Genomic DNA, 26810 nt, shown 5'->3' with positions numbered 1-26810 from the left:
GGAATCCTGCTACAATTTAAAGATAATATATGCTCGACATTTTTAAATCCATTATTCCTTAAAGAAAACACATAAAAAATTTTGTGGTCTCAATAATGGTGCTATGTAGTTTCATAACTAAAATATTTTCCTTCATGTTAGCTCATGTGAGTTTCCATAATAAAAAATATTGATAAGGCGACTACAATACATTCGTTTATTCATTCGTATGATTCAAACATGTTTGGTCGCATATTTAGGTTAATGTGATTGTTTTGTGACGTCGTTGAATGTCATTCAGTTTTGATGGAAACATATTAAGTGTGTTTAGTCAGAATGGGACTAGAACTCTTAGAAAAATAATAACTACAGTAAATTGTGTGAAAATCTTCCGTTCACTTATTAAAAACGAGTACATGAAGGTCATATATTTTTATAAGTGAGTGAAATGACTAAAACATATAAATATAGCTTTCATTCTTGTAATAAGTGGAATGGTAGGTTTATTGAAATTGTGGTTGTACATTCATATCCTTTAAATATGTATGTGTATGTAATCATAATATTTCTAATTACGAATTAAGCGTTTATATCAAGAGTAGATTTCCTTGTTTTGACCCATTTTTCTGCTGATATAAAGTGGTTATTGACAGCGAATAATTCTAATTATCCTCTGGAAGAAAAGTTTTTCCTTGATCGACATTATAATTTAAACTGTATGAACCACAAATGAAAAATGCATGACAGTTTTTCCAAGTAGAATATTTCATTTCCTTAATTATTTATTAATAGAACTGAATGACGCGCCTACTAACTTTTATACATAATGCATATAGAAATATGTAAATGTTAGTTCTACCCATTAATTATGGTAAATTTTCAATATAGAATCGTAGCTACTTATGGTATACCCAGGAATTACATTAGAACTGTAATTTATGATGTATAAAACAATGTTAGCTTTAAAAATACGTTTTTTTTTCGAGGAATTTTTATTACAAAAATCTATATGCTCTAGATATTCCCAGGTATACATAAACTATTTTTTTAAAAAAGAGGCATGATATTTAGGTACTATTATAAATAGGACGGAATATTCTTGACGACGTTTTATTTACATTTTTATTATTAGTTTTTGTAATCTTTAGTTTAAGATTTTAAACTAATACATATTTTTCAAAAACATTTTTTTTTCTAGATATCAAGTATTTGACGAACATTTTTACAATTTGAATTTAAAGTGAAATAATGTTTTTCTGTTGTTGAATTTGTCGGCCACATTGGTCATTTTTCTTAATATTTCAAGAACTCGCACTGGTACGAATAAGATAACAGAAAACTTTGAAGGTTAGAGCTGGTTTTCGAAGTTTCCGCCATCACTTTGCAAACTACCGTATTCTTTTTCCTAAAGAAAACTTTTTCTTGCTTGAAGTTATTATTTTCAGTTTCATTTGCGTCTGAGTCAAACAAACTTTTAAAATTTTACGTCATTTCTTATTTGTTCTATATTTTTTATTCCCAATATAAGTGTATTTCTTATTATTTAATGTATGTACATCAACCTCGTTCAGATGTGGTGTTTCTTCTTGTGGGACACTGTGTATAAGATGTAAATTATTTTGTTACGTAAAAATTGCTTAAAGAATGACCTAATTTCAAATCGTGCAGAAAATTTACACAAAAATTAATGTTAGCATAATATAAATGTTAATGATAAATATTTTAGCGTCTAAATTTTGTAATTTGGTTGGTATCATATAGATATGTCTTTTAACAATTCGTAAAAAGAAAGTTTTTTTACATAATAATAAAAGCACAGATTTGTTGGAACCTTTTGACAAAATTCCACATTCAGAAGTGTGCTGGATACTGTTTTCATTTAAAACCATCTTGACAACACATTCCAAATGAGGTGCCAATTTATAATAATCTCTTGTAACAAACATAACTGTGTTGCGTGGGGAAAATTCAGATCGGTGAAAAAACATCTAGTTATGGCGACAAATAAATTCTGATAAACTTTTTGTAGGCTTCGGGCGATTCGGAGCAAAAATAGAATAGAAAAATAAAATAATCCCACTGCGAAGCAGAAATGTTAATCCGGTCTCAGACAAATCTCGTATATTTACGAGTGCTATTATATACATTTATAGTTATTGGGGAGACCTAAACGAGACTCATATGTACAGGACTACTCTTCCCTACTGCATAGTCGAGTGTGAGATTTTATTTGCTATATTCTCAGGCGTAAGTTGTTGCAACCACCCCTTAGCTTCACTGGAACGCGCCTTTGTTTTAACGTGTATGTACATACGTTTACTAAATTTGCAATTATTCATGAGTTGTGGTGAGACAGCCTCATGCTGACAAACACCGGTGAGTGAACTGACATTTCTTAAACTTTTTACAGTGAATATGAATTGATTTTGTGTTCTTCTCGGTAAAGTGTTGCAGAGATATTAACTTTGTTCGAAATTTAGGGGACTAATAACTCCACAGGTGTGCAACTTTGTATATAGGCAAGTTTGGTTAAATTAGAATATTTTGGACACCCCTACATGCACCTGTCTTGTGTCGGTTCTTATACGGGACACCCTGTATAACGAATTGTGATAGTTTCCTTAACAATGTATTTGGTCAAAAACTGGTAAATGTAAAATTCGTTTTAGATATTCCATGCAATAATTTTTCCAGTAATATTAATTGTTTTTTAGCTGCCACCTCAATGTTACAGAGTCACTAACCTCTCTTGCAGTCCCGATTCCATTCAAATTTTGAGATTCTCACTCGTAGACTGAATCGTGGCCCGGGCATACTTAAATTTCTATTTTCCGACGCCACTTATAAGTTGAGATTATAATTTAAAGAATATATAGTTCCGGCTATCTTTGTAACGGGTCATTTAACTCCATGCCAGTAAGGTTTATAATAGAATTCGTGTGCCTCATGTGAAATTACGTTCGGTTTTACCTTTAACCTGGAAATAATAGAAATCTGTTATCGTATACGCTTTACCGTAAATGTACATCTTGCTGCCTCAGTAGGTGGATTGTTTCAAAGCTCATTTTAAAATCGTTATACTTACACGGAGATAAGGTGGTGTCAATGTAACGTAATGTAAAAAAAATACAAAGGTGATGAATTAATTTCAGTTGTAGTAGGATAAATATTTATAAGCTGTCAAGCAACAGTATTAAAATTGTTTATTACTTAATTTAAACCATATTTGTAGGTATTATAAAAGATTATTTAAAATAAGTGTTACAATTTTTTTTAATCAAAATGTGTGTAAAAATTTTTAACCTACAGATATTTCAAACTCAATTATTTTATAGTTTCAGTTGTATTTTTGTATAAGCCAAACAGTGGTTTTGCAATTGGTTTCAAAATCAAAATGCAGCGGATCCCAGTAAATCACACAATGAGGTATACGTACCACAGGTTTTTTTCAGGGTAAATATGCATTTTAAATTTTTTTTCTCTCTTCTCTTAAATTTAATGACATTTTAACTGCATCACACTGTATGTAGAAAGTTCAAAATTCAGCACTCACGCACAATTCAATATCAGTTTCAAAAAATCCTTAGGTTTTGATGGTGTTTCCAAATTCATTGCAGTTTTTTCTCTTTGAGATATTCTCGCAAATTATTATTTTTTTTGAAATTTTGAACATAGTTTTCATTTATTTTCGAGTTTGACTTGGTTTTTCTTATCACCCTCATATTGAATTTAACTCGATCAGAAAGATTTTTCCTCTCTTTGTTCCTATTCAACAATTTTTTCCAATTAAATAATTAAAGAGTGACATCGCAATTACATTGTAAAAAAATTTCACTCAAATTTCACTCAATTTTACTCATTAATGTATCAGTTTCTGTCTACACCTGATTGAGTGAAATTTTCACTCTATTAGTATGAGTACAAGTGAGTGAAACTATTGCATCATAAATGAGTGAGTTTTACTCAAATGCGAGTTACTCCTAACTATCAATTGAGTGACTTTTGAGTCTATTTTGAGTATATAAAACCAATTTAGAGTTATTTTTTTTTTCTCTAATATGATTTAAATTTAACTATTATTGAGGTATTTTTTACTCAGACTTGGTTTTTAATTAACTAAATTTGTGCAAAAATAAAACACTCATAAATGATTAATTAGAATATACAGTGTTGAAATTAATTAGACGCTATATACAGCGTGTTCTGCAAATGATGAACTTTCAAATTAGGAGAGATATTGTAAAAATAATGTCTCAAATCTACAATCTACATTTTTAACCCAGTTAATACATAAGTGAAGTCTTAAAATTTGCATTTGCGTAATTTTAGATTCTCGCTAGGCGTTATTAATTGCAGAATTAAAAGCTATAAATCCGGCTGTATATTTTATTGATGTGTACCAAAATTTTGAACGTCGTTTTGTCGGAATTACGGAATGTGGAATAAAACGCGCCGCCAACCGTTACATAAAATATTTGATGGCGGATTTTATTGCGCTCATCGCGTCTTTCTTTTTCCGCATTGCATTGCTATTGTGGAACTGTCGTCTAGGACTTTTACGACAACCTTCGAATTGCCTTCAAAGTTAAGGGAAACCATTACGGTTTGCTCTGCCGTTTCATCTGCTCGTCGACAAAGAGACGTATATTCGCACCGAATCCAGATTCCGTGCCTTACCTTTGTACGGCTAAATTGACCATAAAAAGATCGACATCGTAATAATAGAGTAGGGAAAGAAAGCCTACGAGGAAGGCAAGCGAGGATTGCGAACGCTTGCGCCACTCGCTATTGCAACGATGCCACTTTTTTTGATAGTTGTGAGAATAAAAAGATAAGAAAATGATAAAAATGTTTGGAATTATACCATCGTTTATTTGTAATATTGTTAGACAAAGTTATTAATGCAAATACTAGATGGCGAGTCTCTTAAAATCCACCCGAACGCGACGGTTTGTCGTTGTTCACTGTAAACGAATCAATAATATTGATGGAAGGCTCCGTAGAAGGGAGCCCTTCTTCTGTTTTTATTTGTTTACACGCTTGCATAAAAAAGGAGAATGGCCTGCGTAAAAATCGACACTTAAATTAAGACTGCAAAAATAAAAATAAGAATTTTCACCGAGCTGGCCTTGCTCAAGGTTGGCGCCGTCATTTGTCCGCATCCACCGCGACTGCAAGTCTTTCGTCAGGTAGTTCGCTTTAGGGCGAGACTTGGCAACAGCGTTCGCGAACTCGCGTGATAGAGAATGGGACACGGTACCGCTAATCTAACCACTTACAGCGACGCGAAGCAGTCAGTCCGATATCTCGTGCCCGACCGAGACAGAGTGGGAATAAGCGGTGGCAGCTGTCGCTCAACAGGTGACGATGCGCCACTGAGCGAAAAAGTCGCACGTCGTTGTACGGTGTACACAAGGGTTGCCCGATTCTCTCTCTCACCCCCCTGGCAGTGTTACGGCGGAGTGATACCGGCGCATCGGCGTAGGTGGTGGATGTAATACGGAGTGATCTGTTTGTTGCTGGGTTGTGTTGGAGGAGTTTTGATTCTCTCGCTTAGGTGGTGTGTTGAAGTGATGTGATCGGGGGCGGTCCTGAATTGGATGAATGTCACCCTATAGCCGGTACCGGCCCTTGCCGGGGTCAGACGGTTTGGCTGTTCTGCAGACGCCGCCAGGATGTCGGCCATCCCCCACGAGCGCTTGTAGGTTCCTCAGGTGGATATCCAAGTTGAGTCCTCAGCCTGTCAATAAGCAAGGATTAGGTGAGGGACACTATTCTTATGTCAAGTATAGAATTTATCTGTCGGTGTTGTGTAACGCAGACTTACCTACATTTAAATAATTTTTTGGTAAAGTGACGCAAGAATGGGTTATATTTTTTGAGGATTTTGTGAATCATATAAACAAATAAATCTCGTGAAATATGATATCTGGGACATTATAATTAAAAGTTAAAAGATTTATGTAAATGATCAATTGCAAACATATGAAAATCTGGCGCATAAACGCTTTATTTTCTATGATTCACGAATATACAGGGTGTTTCGCATAAGAACCGACACAGCAGGGGCAAAATATGGTGATTTAACGCAACTTACCTTTATACTAAGTTGACAAGTTATAGGCCTTGAAAGTGAGGTTTCAAATTTAGAAAAAAATCAATATCTCAGTTGTACTTGCGCCATTATTCCATGGCTAGAAATTGGCCTCAATGATTTGGGATCGAGGGGCATTATCCCTCTTTATCCTGCCTCATCTCGTGTAGGCCTGGACAGCCTTCGTAGGTGGGCCCCATCCGTCGTCTACCCCGACCGCAAATGCGGCCGGTGTAGGCGCTTTGTGGGACCTCCTTTTGTCCTGGCTGGGCCCCGCCGGCTAGGGCCCTTCCTTCTGGCGCTCTTCTTGCTTCGCCGGCTCGTCTGTGTAAACCCCGGGGGTGGTGTCATTTTTATGTGTGGTATGGTTGGGTAGGGCAGTGCGGCTATGCAGCCTGGGAATTGTACTTGAACTTAAAAAAAACAAATTTTGTACACGTTGTGAGTGTACCAAGAGCTTTAATCGGCAGTAAGTAGAGTTCAATTGAGCATTTTAAATGGTTGATAAGGGATGATGCACCATTAAAATGTGACAGAATATTTGAACGCGTTCGCTGACTTAAAAATTTATTACTTTATTTTATGGGGAAATTTAATTCCAAAACTTTTCTTACTCTTGTTAGTTTTCAAAAAACTTTGTCGTTTTCAACAAAAACAAGAATAACTAATAATACGTATTGTAGCTATGTTATTTAAAATCAATGAAAATTCAAAAGTTGGCTATGAATTTAAACGTCAAACTTGAATAATATTTATTGGATAAATAGGCTATTGATTACTTATATAAAAAAACAGTCAGTGCTGTCATCCATTTGGCACTGGAGCCATAGTGCTTAGAGATTACGGAATTGAAAATAATTTTGGGAATTAAAATAAAACAGTAAATTTTTGCTCAGTGGTTCAACAGTTTTTAGATTGTTTGCCACGTCATTGGCTTTCACTTCTCGACATTTCAAAAAACATATCATTCTCTTCTTCAGAAGATACTCTAATGATCATAGGGTTCTTCTGAAAAGTGCGATGTGTCTAAATCAACCACGGAAGCCTGTTAACCAACTTTAGCTCAGTCAGTTTTTTTATTACACTTTTTGTGTCAAATTCGTTAAATAATTTAAAAGGACATTAACTTCACTATGCAATTTAAAGATTTTTTGTTAAGTTCAGATTTAGGTCTAGATTTATTTGAATGAAAAACAAATCTGAAATTCTTGAGGAATTATAGCAAACTTTTCATCTGTACGTTTTTATAGTGGCACTTTTCCGAAAATTCACTGAACAGTGTATTCTAAAAAAATGTTAGAGAAGCGAAAGTTTTGATTAGGAGTGAACAGTATTCGACGCCACTGGATGAATTTTGGTCAAATGCATTATTTATACAATTAGTATACGTTTATTCTAACTATATATGTGATTAGTTTTATGATTTTACCAGACTTAATTAATGAATGAAGAGAAGTAAAATTCCTAGTATTGGAACATTTCATGTTACTTACCTAACTTTGCATAAAGCTCAAATTATGAGAGGTCAGGGTGAAATTTCTAGCCCAAAAACTATAAACATGCGTGCCAGTTAACTCGAGTAAATAAACATGACAAATGTCAAGAACAACATTAAATTAGAATATTTAGTTCGAAGGTCACGTAAATTATTTCTTAAAAACAAAAATAAAATGTCTGAATGTATTTCGTAGGAAATATGTATTCCGTCATTTCATTGAACACTGTGGTTTTAATTTTGCGGAGATAAATATAAAAATGAATCTTGTAATCGACATGTTCAATAATTAATATTTTTTACGATTATTTTGCAAAGATCTTGATTAAGAAGGTTGTCATTGCACAAAAGAAAGAAAAAAATCTCGTAATTTGATGTTACTTCCTGTTAGTAGTCAGCAATTTGTTTCGCCACATTTTACAATTAAGTATATTTATTGTTGACTTTACGTCTATCTCGAACGATAAGGTTACGCTAAAATTGTTACGCTACCTTCTCGCAGCATTGCCAATACGTTGTCAACTAGGCCATTAATAACCAGGTCCATTGATTGCGCTTGGTCTCCACAATCTATTTTTAAAATACACTTTCAAAGGGCATTTCGGTCTAACGTTCATTTTTTATACTAAACGTAGTTTTACTTTTAAGACGGAGGATAAAATATTTTTATTTATATTGAAAACAGAACAACACAAATGCTATCATGGACAACTAATCTAAATTTATAAAGATTTATCATTATTTTGAATTTTGAAATAATAATGGTGTGATTGTGTCTTGAGTTAATGGTGCTACTTAATCATGTGATTAACTGGAGGATTAGAGGTTATCATTAATTATTATAAAATTATAAAATTAAATTGTTTTATTGTGGTTGTAATCCTAATTTTGCCAACGGCCCTTCCATTTTACATATTTATCTTGAATTTTGAAAATGTTTTGTTGGTATTACGTACAAATTCTATTTTTCACAATTTTATTTGTATTTAACGTATTTATTTATTTGGTTTGGAGAAAAACACTTCGCTCTTAGTATATCAAGATATACTAATCATACACTTCTTATCCAAAACCAAAGCCTTTGGAACATCTGTTCTGATTGTAGCGCTCTCTTTGTTACCGCTTCACCAGGTCTGTGCTGTATTATTTCATATAATAATACGTTATTAGAGAATAAAAATGTCGGTTATATTAATATCTTCATCTCGTTAATATGAGAAACAAAGCGCTACCAGAATCAACACATGATTATTGTGATTAACGATACCGTTCTCTTGAACGAGCACAATAAACAGTTCTTTAGGGAACCTTCGGCTCCTATGGCAGAGGTCGACCGAACCTCGCTCAATTCAAACCTAACATTGCGTACGGGCTCGGTCCTTACCGTGACCCCTTAGAATTTCTTTGGTACAAACCGCGTTGTTTCAAAACACATGTAAGCCTTAAATGGCGCAGATAATAAGGAATAACAATAATTAGCCCGTATAAGTCGTAGTAAACAGTTCCATTACTGAGAACAAGGTACCACTTGTAAAGTAATTAAAAAATTACGACCTACGTTTGTCCAGCAGAGAATATTAAATTATCAAGTTCGTAATAGGTTCGCCACCTACGTCTTATGTAACAGTTTTTAGAATTGCCATCCACGCCTGGTGATACAATAGTTGTATACCAAAAGTTAAATGAACATTTTTATTCACTTGTCACATTGGAAAAATTCTTATATATCTCTTATATATCTTATATTTTTATATATCTTATATTTTTTGTACTATTTCATATAACATTTTTCTGGAATTCTATTAATACATTTTTTATAAGCCTTTCATTATTATTTTAACAATGAGCACAGCTCCAGGTAATATTTTGGTACTTTTATACAAGTTAAAAAATTCTGTGTCGCAGAAAACCAAGAAATATTAAACTGCATGTAGTTCCTGCGAAAAGCTGTCCTACATAATGGTATTCGCGGTAAGTCGGTAACCCTGTTGATAACGTGAGTAGATAAAATAACAAACAAGTTCGGTGTGTTGTATTTCCTCCATCGCATAGTTAAGAAAGTGACGCATATTAAAAGCTATGTTTGTGTTTTATTTTGGGGCCACTTGTTCAGTGATATAACTTGCAGAAGAAAAGACAGCACCTTTGAACATTGTACAGCATCAGAAAATATTGTTAAAATTACTCTGTACAGCATTATATTAACGATATTATAGTAGATACATTCTGTTGCAGCTTTCATCCTTACAGTGCGTACCAAATTTGACGTTATTTGTACTGATATTGCCTAAAATTCATTTTAAATTTATATCTACCATAAAGAAGGCAAGTATTATTTACCAGTCGATGACGACTTTGCGCCCGAGCGGAGCGAGGGCTGGCAATAGAGTCCGAGACTGGTAAATCTGCTTCCACAGTTCTTTATGGTTCATGAAATAAAGGGTTTATTTTTTGACATTTCTTAATCAATTTATTTTGACATTCGAAATCTTCAAAACTACATAAAAGTTGCAATTTTGCTGGTTTTGAATTATTATTTCTAAATGAGTCATTTTCAAATAGAAGAAATTAGTCAATTAAGTGAACTATTTTCATAGAGGAGAACGTGGATATATTAAAATACCCCAAGCTGAGGGCATTTTTGAAACGTAAGAATGACGGCTAAACACCTAAAAAGTTAAACGTTTTTACAAGAGAACAAGTCAACAATTTGCTCGTTCAGCACTCGATATAACACATATTCGCTAACGAAGGTAGTGACGGTCGTAGGCATTGCAGGAGCACGCCGTTCTGATGAATTATGCAAACTTACTTTAAACCACGTCAATTTCAAAAATTTCGATTGACATTATTGTAGTTACAATTCCAGATTCTAAAAATGGCATGTCACGTACGTTTACAATTACTTCTCGTCTGGGTTCTGTTTCTCACCTAGAAATTCTCAAGAAATATATCAAGATAGATAGATTGGAAATTAAAACTGAAATTTCACGCTTTTTTATGCGCTATCAAGCAGGTAGATGTATTAAAGGCAAGAATACCCTTTCTATTATTCCTAATAAAATTGCACAGTTTTTGAAACTAGAACATCCTGAAACATATACAGGTCATTCATTCCGAAGAACATCGGCAACGTTACTGGCTAATACAGGAGTTGATGTATTAGCAATCAAGAGACATGGGACATCAGAGTGTAAAACCTAACCCTGAAAAGATTACTATGCCGAAAAATACAAAGAAAATTAAATGTGTTAGGTTATATAAAGAAAGCAATACATTTATAACATATGTTTACGTAAAAGTACGGGATGAAAGATATATGTTCTGCCGATATCGAGGCCAAAATGTAGAGAAAATAACGTTAATTATAGATTCAATCGATATATTCTGATGTTCGTAGAAGGTCTGTTATTTTACTACGAAGGTCGTTAAAGGGCGATTATTTTAATAGGTTTTGAAATGGGATAGTCTCCTAGACAGAATATAATTTAGGTAGGTATGACGTAGGTTATATTACAAAGTATATTTGGCTCTAACAATAAAACAGAAAACATCATTAAACGACTTTTGAAATACAAGGGAAATTTAGATATTACATAACAACTATTTATTGGGATATTGTAACTTGCGTAGAGGTTTTGTTTTAGCTATAAATTTAAAACATGACATTTCCTACTCCTATTTTTTGTATCGTATAAGTTAGGTAGAAACATCTGAATATTAAATTCAGAAAAAATCTACCAAAAATCAATAAAATATATAATATTATATATATTAATTTAAAGAAAATTCACAACAGTAAGTGCCAGTTTGTAATATTTTTAGAATTGTTAAAGTAATTCAAATTTCACCTCTGTTTCCAATCTAGAAATTGTACTTTGTATAAACCACATAACGTACCTAAATTTTCTTTTATAACAGCATGGAAATAAATATATATTTCGTATTATATTTCCAATCGAAAACGAACAGTAACTTGTGTACTCTATGAAATCCTAGCCAATAATTTGTTTGTAATTTGCGGTCGTTTCATTCACATTAACTTGGCATCATTGTTTCTTTACAAGAAGTGCTGGTTTGAAATCTACCATAACCTTGGCGGGTGCATAAATTAACAATAGTTTCTTCCCAACGAGGTAAAATGCTATTTAAGGTTCCATTATTTTGTAATGTGTGTATATTAAACAAGATTTCTGAAAAAAATATCGTTTGTGTTCTACGTACATGCGTGCATGATCGTGAACAATATGAAAATTTCTTAACTTTTGCGTCCTCATTTGCGTCCGAAGGACTGCAGAAACAATGGACACGGACCTTGACAATTATGTAACGGTTATTGTTCGAAATGTACGGTTGTCGTGAAGGTTTCCATTTTAATGGTTTAACAGCCAAATAAAAGATTTCACGGTTTCTTAAAATTATAAGCAACAGGAGTCCTAATGTATATCTAAAGATTACTTTGTATTTTTTAAAAAATACACTTCTATAAGTTTTTATCTAATTACAGAACGCGAGAGACTATGTTTGAGATATGATAAGGCTGCAACTAAAAATGTTTAATGTTACTGCAATATTACGAAGAAAAATCAGAAAAAAATATTATCATCTAGCAGTGAATGAGAAACTAGAAAAATTAAGGTAAACACTTGGTAGACAAAAACACCATCAGTTTTAAAATGTGACAGTTTAAAAAATCTTCGTTATTATATTAATTATAATAAACCATTGAAAATGAATTAATTCCCAATCTATTTTTTAATTTAGAATTGTTGTGGTTGGATGTTTGTTGTATAATCTCAATTGGATGTCCTTCAAATTGGTCAAGAACCTAAAAATTAGACTTGCTTTAGCATTTTCAGTTTGTTGATTATTAAGAAATTGAAGTTCAATTAATTGAAGATTAAAAATTGGATAAAACCCATTTTATTAATGTTGTAATAGGTTTTTAGCATATTTTATTGCGTTTATTTATCGATAAAGGGACAGACGCTTTGAATGAAATGGATGTTTATATTTGGCACAGCTCAAAGGAGTGTCAAGAAATGTACTAGAAAAATTATTGCTCTGTTTATTTTATTACCTAGTTACTATTTGTGAATCATACCATGAAATCATAAATTTAAAAATAATTTTTAAATATACACAGTGCATGTCACTAGTTACATTTAAAATACGTAACTTTTTAACATAAGTTGTTATTGCAAATAGAAAATGTATTTATTATGCTCTAATTGTTGTTACCACATATACAGGGTGTGGAATGGGGGTCAAGTTTTTTTAAATGCACTTAATACTTATGTACTCCGCCACTGTAATATTCATGTATTGCAAACACATGAATTGTAGGCAGTCTACAGTGCACGTGAAGGGAGATAGTGTAGTCAGTTGTTGTCATCCGTGAATTTGAATGTTTTTCATCGCTGAAAACCCCATCAACAGACTTTTTATTTTTGTGTATTTTATTTATAATTATTGATTACTGCTTGAGGTAGTCAACAAAAGTAACTGGCCTTTTCATAAGTACAAATAATCTTTTTGTAATAATTTTAAATTTTCGTAAATGTTTTTTAATAGCACGTGAACATATCTACCTGTAGCTAGAAATTTATGATCTAATTTTGGTTTCACTTATTTCCCATTTGACCATGGAATTATAGCCGACTCGTTAAAGCGGTACTTAACAGAATCTGTCATAACCATTTAGAGCATAAAATGTAACTTTCTTGACGGGGTTTCATAATAGACGTGTACATTTACCCGCAATAGCGGTCGTATATAAAAACCTTAATTATTAAATAGCACAGGTGAAATTGCATCCAGTTTAATAGTTTTAATTAATGGGCAAGAATAAATTGCGCAAATCGGCCGTATTTAGTAATTATTATTACGCCGATATGACGAAAGCTCATAAATAATCGTCCAACCGTCATTGAAAGCGTGAATTGGAAAATTTTATATAAAAAAAAGAACATTACAGTCGTGTGTTTTTCGTTTTTTTGATTTTTAAAAGCAAGCGATTATTTCTTCACAATTACTGAGATAAGTAAATCTTTATTTTGTTGTCTGGGCTATCTTTCATTCATGTTTTGTTCCATACTTCTCGGAATAAAATTGTCGCTTATAATTCTCCCTAGTGCTTGAATTATTTCTGGAAATTTTTCCGAAGGAACGCATTTTTTGAAAATTTTCTAGAAAAATGCGTGATTGAGGAAAAATTTCCGAACATTAATTCTAGGACGTGGGGGATTCAGTAAGAAAATTTTACACCCACAATTTATTTTAAAAATTTGACATGTTTCATTTTGAAACTTATTTCGCCAAAATAAAATTGGCTAAATACATTGTTTTGTGGTGCATGACATATTTTTTTCTTCTTAAACGACACATAATTTAATACAACATAAAAAACAACACATTCCTTTCACCTTAGTAATAAATGATTTAATAATAATAAGACATTTAATTTTTGAATTCAGATATTTACCTTTGCAATACAATTCACTTATATTACTAAAATAGAAGGAAAGTTTTTGTAGAAAAGCGATGTCTTTGACAGTTTACCAAAGATTCTTATTAAAACATAAAAAAACACATTCCTTGCACTTTAGTAATAAAAAAAGGCATTTAATTTTTAAATTCAAATATTTATCTTTGCAGTACAGTTCACTTAGTATTAGTAAAATAGAAGAAAAGTAAGTTTTTGTAGAAATGCGATGCCTATGACAGTGTATCAATGATCTTTATTAAACATAAAAAACGGCACATTACATTCACTTTAGTAATAAAAAAGGCATCTAAATTTTGAAATCAGATATTTATGTTTGCAGTATAATTCACTTAGTATTACTAAAATAGAAGGAAAGTAAGTTTTTGTGAAAAACCGATGTCTGCAATCAAGTAGGCTTAGGCTTGTGATGTCAAAATCGTCTTCGCTATACGTCACGATGACAGTAATTTTCTCTAGCTTCTAATTGTTTACAATTATATCATGGCAGCGATCAACCAAAAAACTAATTTAAAACCTTATAGTATATGTAATTCTTGCACTAAAATAGGGGACATTCTTATGTCTCATAAAAATTTAAAGTATTTGCCATATTTACTGAAAAAAAACTGGAATCAGTCCGCATCAATAAAACCTTTTCGCAGCTATTCAAAAGATTTTACGTAAAACCAGGGCTCAGCAGAACAAAATGTCATCAAATTATTACATATATTTTATGAAACACAGATATCTGATGGTGATGGAAATGAAAAATAAAGGTAATAATTATGCTCCTCGTTACTCTCCGTTGCAAAGAGGAGAGTTCCAGCCAGAATTTCAAAAACATTTAGCGTTAATAGAAGAAATCTCGGAACAAATATTTGGTAAATAATTATTTGTATCTATGTATTTATTATTTTAAAATAAATAAAAACATTACAAAGCAAAATTCTGGATAGGTACTGATTTTTGAACCAAAACAAAATTTCCACTTATTAATTTTGTTTGCCTAGCTTCGCAGGAGCAAAAAAATTCCGAAAAATTAGAAAGTTGCCATGGGCAACTGTCGAAATTACAATATGTAATTGGCTTAGAATGACAGGTGTAAAATTTTCAAGATAATTTCATTAATCTTTGGAATTTGTTGAATTTAGTCGAGTTGCTGTGGTAAAAGTTAGTTTTAGAATAAACGGTTAACCTATACAGGGTGTTAGAAGTTTGACTGCCTTAATTTTAACAACCGATAGAACACTTTAAAATAAACAAAAAAACCTTATATGACATGGGTTCTAAACCATTTCCGAGAAAAAAATTATCAAAATCTCCAACTTGATGTACAAAAATTCGATTAATTACAGAATATTGATATAACTGCGTGCATAGAATACCACAAAATACAATGTTTATCACTTTTTTGAACTTCTTTATGCTTAATTCTAAAAAATAATTAGCGTTGCAATAAATTTAAAATGCGATAAAATTCATACGGAGCAATGCGACAACGGCGCGGCGGTTAACGAGGTACTAAAGCGTCCAGCGACCACCAGTACGTAATTCAGTTAGTATCTGAGATTAGCTAGATTGTTTAAATTACTTGTGGATGGGTGGGTAATAATAATAATTTTGTTATTCCAAGATACACATTTATACCTCATTGTAATTAATCATAACAATTAGTCCTACAGTCGTCTATACTATCAGTTTACGCACGTTAGTGAGATTCTCAGATGCGTAATTTTCCGTGATGTTTCCGTTTCAACTTCTGCTAATATATCGGCAAATTACTTTATTTAAAGGGTTTTTATGCGTTTATTATAAAATCTAGCCGTCTATTAATGTCTCAACCGGATATAATTAATCAAGTTATCCTGTTTATTGTCTACATTTCATTGAAATAATCGCCTTACTTAAGCGCTAACGTACAGCAAAGTGCTTATCAAGTGTAATCCTTTTATTTTCGCAAAATAATAAATAATGATACATCGTTTCTCAGGGTTGTTAGAGTGAACGATTGATTCCTCCAAGCTTGGTAACATTTTTGTGTTTAAAACTTTTGAAAAAGTTTCCTATAAACGTTGAGGGCTTCAAATTTCCTGTAAGCTTGTTGTACTATTATCACCTTTGACAGAGACTAATAATTTCAAAAAACGGCTACTACAAAGAGATCTTTTTTTATTCCATTTTATACTTGAGATTGTTTTATCACGTTGTCCATTTATGGAATAACGCATCATTACCGAATTTGTTACGAAAAAAGGCATGAAACTGTACGAATTAGTGTTTGCCCAACAACTCCAATGATGTCACATTGTCGTAAGCAGAATCCGTTTCTCCACACGTTTGTCAACAGCGCAATTTTTCGCTTTATCGCTAGGTTGAGAATTTCGCGTTGTCCGTTTCTTTCTTATTAAAGCGAACTTTATAGTCGAATCACGTTCCTTTAGACGTAACCACCCTGTAGCTTTTAAATACAATGCGGCATTAAGCAAGTGATAATGACGGAGCACGTTTCTCTGAATAATTGCGACGGGGCCGTTGGTTCCGTGAAATATCAAGAGTCCGTGCACACGATAAGGGCACAAGTCAATTGCCCCACTTGTCACGTACTCGTTGTACATAGAAGACGCATAGACAGCCACCAACAGAAGAGGATGCAAAGCTTTTATGTGTCGTTAGTCTGCGGACGGAATAATACATTGATTGCCTCGTATGTTTTCTAGAGAAAGTATGTGAGTTTTGGCAGTGAACTTAGTGCCATATGACGTCATAAGGTTACGTCAGTTGGTAGTAGGATAATTTTGAATGATAATTATCAACTTGCGTTTGTGTACTTGTTTGTTGTGTTGTCGCCGGACGAAGATAACTTTAAAGAAAATTAAAAAAATGTTCTTAACCTTTACTCCTCTTAGATTTACAGGGTGGGTTCTCAAAATACATTTCCATTCGCTTTATTTTAGTTTTCTCTTTGTGTCGAGTTGGCAGCACGGGGTTTGATCAAAATGTAACGGGAATTGTGCTTGTTGCCACTTATCTATCGAGTTGATTTCTTTTTTATGTTTTGGTAGCACTGTTACAGACGTACTTGTCAATTTTTAGCCCGCTACTACGCTTTGTTTGTTTTTAACTAGCCAATGAGTTAGACTTTCTTCACTGTTTTTGGCGATTTTTTGTTTGGCGCGAAATGTCGGATCAGAGTTTGTCTGAAATTTTGTGTTAAAAACGGAATTAAGTGGCAGCGAAGTGGTTAAATTGTAGGAAGATTTGGCGAGAGATACTATATCATAGCTACGAGTTTATCAATAGTACAAACGTTTCCAAGAAAGCCGAGGAGACATTGAAGATGAATCGAGGTCTGGGTGTTCTAACGCTTCGACCAATAATGATGACGTAGAAAAATTTAAAGATATTGATTATTTTTTTAATCTAAGTACGGTGAAAATGTATTTCTACGTAGCAGAAATATCATCAGCCGATTTGTTTTAATTTTTATATGAAAGAATGTAACATTCATTCCTGTTGTCGGTAAATTGTTACTTGTGGAATTTGCGATTTCCTGGAAACGTTCAAGATGTCAGTGGCTTTTGTATCCTTGTAATTCACCATTCCGTCCGTCGAGCATTTAACGCTAATGAGAGCGGACGGGGACGGATCTCCATCAAAGTGGAGAAGAGTAGCGTTATGCCTCCGGTATCCAACCAAACGGGTGCCGTTGCCAGATATCGCGATTGGAGATATGTGCATACCTGTGTATATTGGTATATCGAAGATCGAAAATCCGAAACAAGTTGGCAGCACAGTTGTTTTATTTACAATTACGTGTACAAGATATTACAAAGAGAAAGAGATCTACTTGTTTCCACATTTTATTTAGTGATTTTAAAATATTTTTATCTGTTGTTTGAATTTGATTTAAGATAGGGTAAAAAAAGTCGCAAATTCACTTTTGGAAAACATGGCAGATATTATTTAACGAATTCATACTTATAGATAAAAAACTACACCTACACATAAGCTTATTCTCTTGATATGGGAAAACCAATCCTGGTCATGTCACGTCTACAGCCCAATAAGAACCCCTCGGGAGATAACCTCCTGTGGTTTGTTCTGCACGTTCATTATCAGGCTGCGTTGCAATTTTTAGGTTTCAGTACCTATCACGCAGTGACACCGAAATTCATGAATGACATCCTTTCATTCGGGCCGATAAGTTCTCTAACCCTCGGTGGTGGTTTCCTTGAATGTATTATGTAATTTGGTTGGTTGGGAGTGGTTAATTTTATTATTTTGATATTTATTTATTTATTTTTATTATATTATAATTATTATTTAATTTGGTGATTAATTTTGTTTCTGGTGTGTAAATTTTGTGTGTGTATAAGAATTAATTATCCGTTTGGGCGCCTTTTTTATGTAAAATGTCATTTGGGTGTATTTATATCTAATTTTCCATTGAGTGTAGGTTCTGATAAGAAATTTTAATAATAATAATGACAAACATAGACGAACTAGACTTTCTTACCTTATCATTGCTAACATCGCCTCCGGCAGCTTTACTTTGTATAAATAATGTTCACAGTGTAGACAGGATTTTATTAGTGTAGATAGGAATGTTCATTTTCTACACTGTCCCTCAAGAAAAAACACTTTATTTTATCAATAGCATGAGTCCTTACCTCATAGGGGCGGTTCTATGCTCTTTTAATTAACCTTTACTATTTAATTTTGGGTAAGAAACATTGAATAAAAGCAAAATTGGAAATATTTACACAAGATGACATTTATTACTTATTTATCTTTCAATTTCGAACAATATTTTTATGAACACAGAAACTAGAATATTTTTTTTATATACTTTTACATGAATAATTGTCTGAGAAATGCCTTATTCTACCTATCATAATTGAGAAAATGTTTGGTTAACCAATTATCATTATTTTAAACGTTTTTCAAACAAATTAACTTATACTACGAACATTTGAAATTAAACTAATACTTAAATTATAGAATGTTCAAAAATGTCAATTTAAACTTTAATCACTGACATTGTTTATAGTTTGTAACGGGTTTTGTATTTCACAAATAGCTTTTATAGTTCGAATTTGCAACACTTTATGGCATGGAGAAAACTCTTATGCAACTGGACTTACTTGGTTTCGTTCTGGCTGGCAATTTGCGGTCGTCTCTATAACCTCACTTTATTGTTGTCATTTTTCTGCTATTCTCGGGCGTTGAGGATGGCTGTTGGGTCTGTGTAGAGTGCTTCCTGGTGTTTTTGATGTTGTTTGGGGAGCCACAGGACAACATGCACCCCTCACCAGTCTCTAGAATCTCCTTCTGCCTCTCTCTCAGCTTGTTGACTTCTCTCGATGTTTTTTTGTTTTTCCGGTACCAGGTAAATTCACTGATTTGTTCTTTCGCCATTGGTTGCTCGTATCCCTGTTATCATTTTCTAACTGCGCAATTTCTCCAGCATGTTGCGATGAATTTGATTTTAATTAACTTACGGCGTAATTTATATTTTATAACTGCGTAGTAGATTTTATACGTCTTAATACTAATTTACAAGAAATTTTTATATGATATTTTGCATGACAAATTTTTTATAAGAAACTTCTAGCCTATGTGTTTCTGATGTTATAATATTTGAACTTTCTTTTGTACTAGATTATTTAACATTAATTTACTCATAAAATCTCTAAATTGGCCCTTCTTGTGGCATTTTCTTTTACTTTAATGCTTCTACTTCGTACCCAAAATTTATTTTCTTGACATGTTTATCATTAAAACGTATTATTTAAAATTTTGACTGATAATGTTTTAGGTTTATATGAAATAATTATGAAATGAGCTTTTTATTTTACTTTAAAAGTACTTTATGTCTTTATTTTATTCTACATTATAATTTCATGAAAATTTTCTATGCTATTTCTCGGTGTTGTGTCTTGAGATACAGTGTGTTAATTTCAAATGTTAATAAGTTTTTTGTGTCGGCTGGTTCCGGAATAAATCGAATTCTCGTTGTTACCTGGAAGCTCCCTTAAAAGTAATTGTAACTTTAAGAAGGCGGCTCAAAATATCTTTAGAGCAGTACATAATTATAGTTGTATAAGAGTGTATAACCTTTACTGTTCTGTTAATCCCATACTATATAATCCTGCCCATATTTATTAGGTAATATGAGATTTATAAAATGGTAGATATTAACAAGATCAAAGAGAGACTTTGTATAAACATTTGAGGAAGTTGCGTATACAATATATGGATTTAATTCAGTTTGTGTAAAGGTAAAGTATATACATATGTACCAAGCCTTTTATAGTGATTTTCAAATTAATTATTACAATAGCGTATCGACGACGATATTAGCAACCCATAATCCATAACTAACTACATCCTGGCGGTGTTCTAAATAAAAGTCTATTAGCCTTGACATATATTAATAATGTTGATTATAAATTACAGTTGAACAATTATAATGAAATGTTGTTTTGTATTTCTCTTGTAAAATGGTGTCCTAAATATTGTTAACTAGTTATCAATAGAGTTACATCTATTGAATCCAAACTAGGGCTATTTTTATTTTGTAATTGTTAGCTCTTAAATATTGTGTTAGTTATTTAAATTCGGTTGCTTTTTTATTACTCTACGATCATTTTGTGTGAAGTTAGAGCCTTTTGAAAATCACCTAAAAATTTATAATTTTTTTTATCCATTAATTTTTGTGACTAGTGTATTTCATAACGACGGTAGTTGCAAAGGAAATTTCGTTACTTTTATATTCAGGTAACGGCATATCACAACATATCCAAAAATTGGGTCGCCGGATTCTAATACATATTTCGTTCTCCAAGATCATCCGTCATATTTACGGTGTTAATGAAGCGTGTGTCACAAAAATCAATTCGGCACCATCAGACAGCTGTTTCGGCCTTTAGAGGTCACCGGTTGGCAGAAAAGGCGTTTTGTTAACCCATTTCTCAACGTCAGCTGACCAACGATACGGACTGGGACGAGTTCAAGAGCTACGAGTTTGTTGTATCCGAGTGTAAAAATAGAGCTGCTTAAAATAGTTTAATTAATTTTAATACATGGTATGCGAGTTGTGTTACTACTCGTGTTTGATTTATTCGTTGTATTTTTAAAGGCTGACAATGTTTATCGAGTAATATACAGCGACGTTAATGAGTGCTATCGGTAGTTTTGACTTGTACAAGATGTTTCTGGAAGCAGAAACAATAAAAAGCATCTAGAGAGTTCATTGAATAGTTTCATCTGTTCCCTATTCAAATAGAGAGTTGTGGTACCATACCTGTAGATTTTTTTTGGCATTTTTGTGAAAATATTTAAATATTTAAGTTTGGCCATTTTAATATTGTTTATTTCAAACTTTTTCCATGCTATTCATATCAATTTAGCCTCAAAATATTTTAATAGATTATATGAAAGAAAGAAATCCTTATTCTTCAAATAAAATGTAGACTTACATCATCATTCTTTAAATAACCATCCTCGTAACTATCCATAATTGCATTCATAGATCCATATCCATTGTGTAAGACTTACTATTTACTAAGCAATTAACATATACATTCTGAGATAAATATTGTAAATAATGAAATTTTTACTACACTTCACAAAAGGGGCATACCTTCTTTTATTTGGATAAATATAATAAATTATCTGTAACAGTTAAGTAAACAAAGGTATGCACAAATCTCTCACCATCTTGTATACACTACGCTTAGGTAACTTTCGAAGTATGTAAACGTAGAAAATTTAACAGTCCCGCAATCCTTTTTCTAACTTTTCTGGAACATCTTAGTGTTTGCTAGTTTATCTAATAACTTTTCTGTTTACTACTCTGTAAAAAAATTTCACTCAAATTTGATGTCTATTTTTGCGTTTTAATACAACTTAGAAAAGGCTATTTTAACACTATAGTCTTTTAATGGTACGCTTGTTGGAGCAATGTGATATACCGTAACTCTCTCTAATTAGTCTAGAAGTCTAGATGATTAAATAGCTTCCTTTGGAATAAAGTTAGTCGAATATCCGTCGCCATGTTAATTGGATAGATTAGTTCATTTAAAACATGTGAATTTCAGCACCAATTTATCGGTAAAGTGTCACGAAATTTTCTGTTAGTCTCAAATTCCTGTCTATTACTGGGGAAAGATGTGTTCTGTAAACTGTGAAGGGACTTTAATTTAACGCTTCGCTTTCCCATTAAGGACGTAAAAAAAGTGGAATAGCTAGTAAATTCCTTTTTAATTCCTGTTTACTTTTTTTTAATAACCAATACTCTCAACAGATTAAGGATATGTTTTGTCAGTGTCACGATCTGACTCTCTTGGTTATTAGAGTGTAACTGGCAAATTAATAATGTATGTAGTTAAATGTTGTTTTGATTGCGACACATTTTCATTCTACTGCTTTACGAGACGTTCTCACGATCATTCATAGTTGAATAACAGGAGTTACCCAACTAGGCTTAAATCTTCTGTTGATCAACTACTCTTTATATTTTAATCTAAAATTGATGGAACATTACAATTTAAATATGTTAAAGCAATAATCAAAGTAATTTATAATAATCTTGGAACGAACTTCAGCAGATTTCACAATGCCATTGTGGAGGATGTCAGGATTTATTAAAGTGGAAGTATCGCTCGTCCTTTTTTAGTCCTATCTACAATTCTACCGACACCTCAAAGTAGTAAAAAAGATGTAATATTGTAAGAACTTCAGAAATAATATTGTAAGAATTAAATCAACAACGGTTGTTCAAAAACTGTTGACATTTCAATATTGTCACCTTTAAGTTTTCTTAAATAAATATGATTAATATGATTAATAGTCTTTAATTAGGTTAATACCACAGTCATTGACGAAGTAATGATAAAACGCTGTTTTATAATCTAGCATACCTGATTTAAGTTCAAAACTGTTCATTGTTCACAACTGTATTAATTAAATTATACCAATAATAAACCTATTAAAAAATATTTATAAATTGTGGGTGGTCTTCAAATCTAATTTATGCGTTCTGTTTCAGGTAAGCCTTCAATTTTTATGGATTCAATTTCCCCCACGTAAGTTAACAAAACTAGTTTAATATTTCCTCTAGCGAAACCATTTTCTGGCCAGTCAAGGTGGAGGTAAAAAATAACCTACAATTTTTAAGACGATTACTTTTTTTAGTTTAGCGATTTATGCGCTCTAATGAGTTACAAAAATTACTGTAACTAATAGATATATAAACGTGGTACCGATAGATGTTCTAGAACCTACTTTTCACAGTACTGCTCTAGTAAATATTTATTGGCGTTTTTTTGCATGGATCGATTTTAAGAAAGTAACTTGTTAAGTGAAATACCTCAAGAATTTTGTCTTTGTTGATACGCAAAAACTAGGTATCTAGATTTTCGATTCCCATTCAAAATTATATGAGATCTTGATTAATTCTAGGATTAATGGGGCTTTGAATTTGCCATGAAAGTTTTTGATGTTTTCGAATGGATAGGTGCCAACTAATTTGTTGTTTGTCGAGCCATTTGTCGACAAATTGAACAGTAAATCATATAAAAGTATGTATATAATATTTCAACCATAACTATTTTTTATTTACCACGTATGCAGCTTCGGCTCAGGTTATACATATTTCTAATTTATTGGTTGAACGTAATATGAAATTATTTAAATTATATTTAAAATAAATGTATTCATAGTCTTTTCAAGCTGCTATATTTTCGTAAATATACTAGGCACAGAAATTAAGGGATATTTAAAAAATCACAAAGTTTTGGGCGACTTTCAAAGAGCTGTAACTTGAAGGCAAATGGTCGTAGAGAGAATAAAAAAAAAGGAAATTGAAGCATCAAGTGTCTAGTTTTCAGATTTGCAGTTTAAATTTTTTTAGCGTCAGCAGTTTTTGAGTAATCATAAGAAAATCAACGGAAAAAAAAATTGTAAATTTTTGTTTTTTTTTTAAAGGCCTATGGACTTTTTTTGATAATTTCATCATAAAGCTCTTTTATATAATTTAATTCTCTTCAATTTGAGCGGTTCCGGAGCCTTGTACGGTTTTTTTGTCGCTGACTTACAGTCGATCAAAGCAAAAAAATCATTTTTGGCTTTGGCAATCAATTATTCGGGAAATAATGGTCGTACAGAAAATCCAAGCAGGGTTTTGAAAACTGCAAAGTATTCTCTACAAGTCATAATTATGGGTTTTTGATAAACAAAATTCAAAGTGAATATGTTGGTTAGAAAAAAGGTAAAAAATTACATAATTAGAGATATTTGATTAACTTAGCATTACTTTACAAATAATGAATAAACTAAGGATATCGACTATAACTTTTGAAACTCAAAGTGTTCCAAAGAAACTCTGATCATTTCAAAATGCTGCGATTTTTTTTTCCTAGTGCCCGGAATGTTTTTTGTCGTTTTGCTGAAAATCGATGTAATAAGTAATTTTTCACTTTTTCTTCATTTTTTTAAGTTAAAGATGTTTTTTAGCAATAATCCATATTTTCTTCTTCAAAAAATGTTCATGATTCAAAAAAAAATTTTTAACACCCACAAGTTTCACAAACGTCAAAAAAATTTAAAATTCTAAGCGGTCTCGCATATTAACGCGCATTTCATATGAAATTCTTGTGTTAATTTTGTCCAGGAAATACCCTGTAAAAGTTTGGCAGTCGATTTAAAGAACTATGAAAGAACTGTGTCGCGTGACAAGGTGGCGTTTGCGGCACCTTTCGCGAAAACTTAGTCACGGAACAAATTTGTGTAACAAACCAGCGTTCCATACTTGTATATTGATTTTAGTATATTTTTGGCACAAAGCAATGATGGGAGTAGCGTGCGGTGGTATACGTCCATCGATTTTGGCACGCCTTATTTTTTTAAATGGCCTTAGGTATAAAAAAGAATCGAGAGGGTTTAGGTCAAGAGCACGCGGTGGTCGTACTACCGATTCTCCTCATCCATTCTACCGTATTTCCTAAATGCCATTAAAGTAATCTCGTAAATTTTTGTAGAAAATAGACGCACAAGTACCACATTCCTTGTTGGACAGCTCAGAGTACATCTTCAAAAAGCTGAGGTATCATTTCGAAGAAATTCGAGATAATGGAAATCATCCATTCACAGAAAAACGGTGTTAGAAGTGATCCCGACATATTTGTTGGGTACATTATTTATCTTAATTCTTGTAAATACAGTTTTATCTGTGTGTTTGTATCTAACTCATCAGGTGGACCTACATAGGGGCTGTGAGCATTTTGTTGTGACAACAATTCACAAAGTCTAACCCGTAATGGATAATAGACCGGTGCTAATGCTGGGGGATACATTTTGAGTCCACATTGTGATGTGATTGGCACTTCTGCACCTCGGTGAAGTACAGCGATAAAGGTAGGCAGCGCTTGGCACATGTCTACCCGTAAAATGAAATGAATTTTAACTTGTTACTTGTAATTTAAAACAATGTTCGTTAATTTCGCATTGCTGTACACACGTCATTTTTAACTCTTGTAAGACTGAGGTAAACAAGAAACCACGATAATAAGAGCACTGTGCAAACCACAGTAATACTGAGTAAATAGGTATTTGTTAAATAATGTCGGCTAAGCACACACTACAATGGTTCAGCTAAAGCGAAGATATATTGAAAATCTAGTGTCTTAACTATTCTGAACTGTTCTAGACAGAATAAAACAAGTCTTGTGTTACACAGGGATGATACGCGGCGATGTTGCAAACCCGTCTACATAGACGCTGTTGAGTTACACTAAGTTGCAAGTGTGTCGGCGGTTTTACAGTTACGCGGACTTAATTTCTCGCTAAATCGTAATTTACGACGAATCGTGTGAATCAGCGTATTTCCAACGACGATTCCGCTTATTAAAAAAACCGTTTCGAAGGATGGATTGAATTACGCGGTAACGCCTCCACCCGACGACGTCCCGTCGCCGCTGTCTCGAAAATGACATCAACGATCATATCTCAGCTCTCGTGTCGGCGGGTCCCGCATTCGTCGCGGGGAGAGATTTCCAAAGCCCCGCATCCTCGTTATTTATTTATTGTCGAAGAGTTTCCTGACCCTGTGTTTGTGACGAGTTCCTGTTTATGGAGATTGCATTCGTCGAAATTCGCAATAAAATGAATGTGGTGCGCTCTGGATCCGTGCAACGACTGCTGATATTCTCTTCTGATGTCGTTCGGTTTGGATCCGTATCTCTCGGTAACGTAACGAGTCGGATGTTCATTACTTTCTTTTTCCACCCGCATGATGTACAGTGTGGTCTCACCTAGGGTGTATATCAGTCTGGAATATTCAGAGTAATCATAAGTGAACAAAAAAGTTGTATATTACAGGGGTGTCAGATTAACTGTTTTCAAAATACAGCGAGTATTAATATTGGGGAGTTTCATCACAACGTCACAGCGCTTAACCTAATGTTACACAGCTGATGCACACCACGTGTGCACGCGGCAGACTCGTCTTACGGAATAACAAAAAATGTAAACAACTATTGTGAAACATTCAGTAAATTTCAAGACAATTGTTTAGAAAGCATAAAGAAGTTCAAAAAAGTGATAAACATCATATTTTATGGTATTCTATGCACGCAGTTATGTCAATGTTCCTTAATTGATCGAAATTTTGTATTAATTTCTCATTTCCGTTTTCTTTTGCCCTTACTGAATCAAATTTAATAATCCCTGCACAACAGGTTATTTGAGAGATT

General features: G+C 32.8%; 1 protein-coding gene across 4 annotated transcripts in view; it reads left to right on the top strand.

The window, feature by feature from the left end:
- The window catches only part of LOC108909895 (serine/threonine-protein kinase tricorner), a 120546-nt gene that overhangs the window by 20038 nt on the left and 73698 nt on the right, over nucleotides 1–26810 (top strand). For 3 of the 4 annotated variants that reach the window (XM_018714358.1, XM_018714357.1, XM_023454516.1), the window contains exon 1: nucleotides 5283–5740. The exons of the other annotated variant lie outside the window; for it this stretch is intronic. In XM_018714358.1, the coding sequence (XP_018569874.1) occupies nucleotides 5584–5740 (157 nt within the window). In that variant the 5' untranslated portion in view covers nucleotides 5283–5583. Of the gene's footprint in view, nucleotides 1–5282; nucleotides 5741–26810 lie in introns of those variants that run through there. 4 annotated transcript variants of the gene reach the window in all.

This window comes from Anoplophora glabripennis, unplaced genomic scaffold (assembly GCF_000390285.2).
Source record: "Anoplophora glabripennis isolate ALB-LARVAE unplaced genomic scaffold, Agla_2.0 scaffold28, whole genome shotgun sequence".
NCBI classification, from domain to species: domain Eukaryota; kingdom Metazoa; phylum Arthropoda; class Insecta; order Coleoptera; family Cerambycidae; genus Anoplophora; species Anoplophora glabripennis.
Note: the sequence above shows the minus strand (reverse complement) of the source record. Positions and strands in the feature narration are given on the sequence as shown.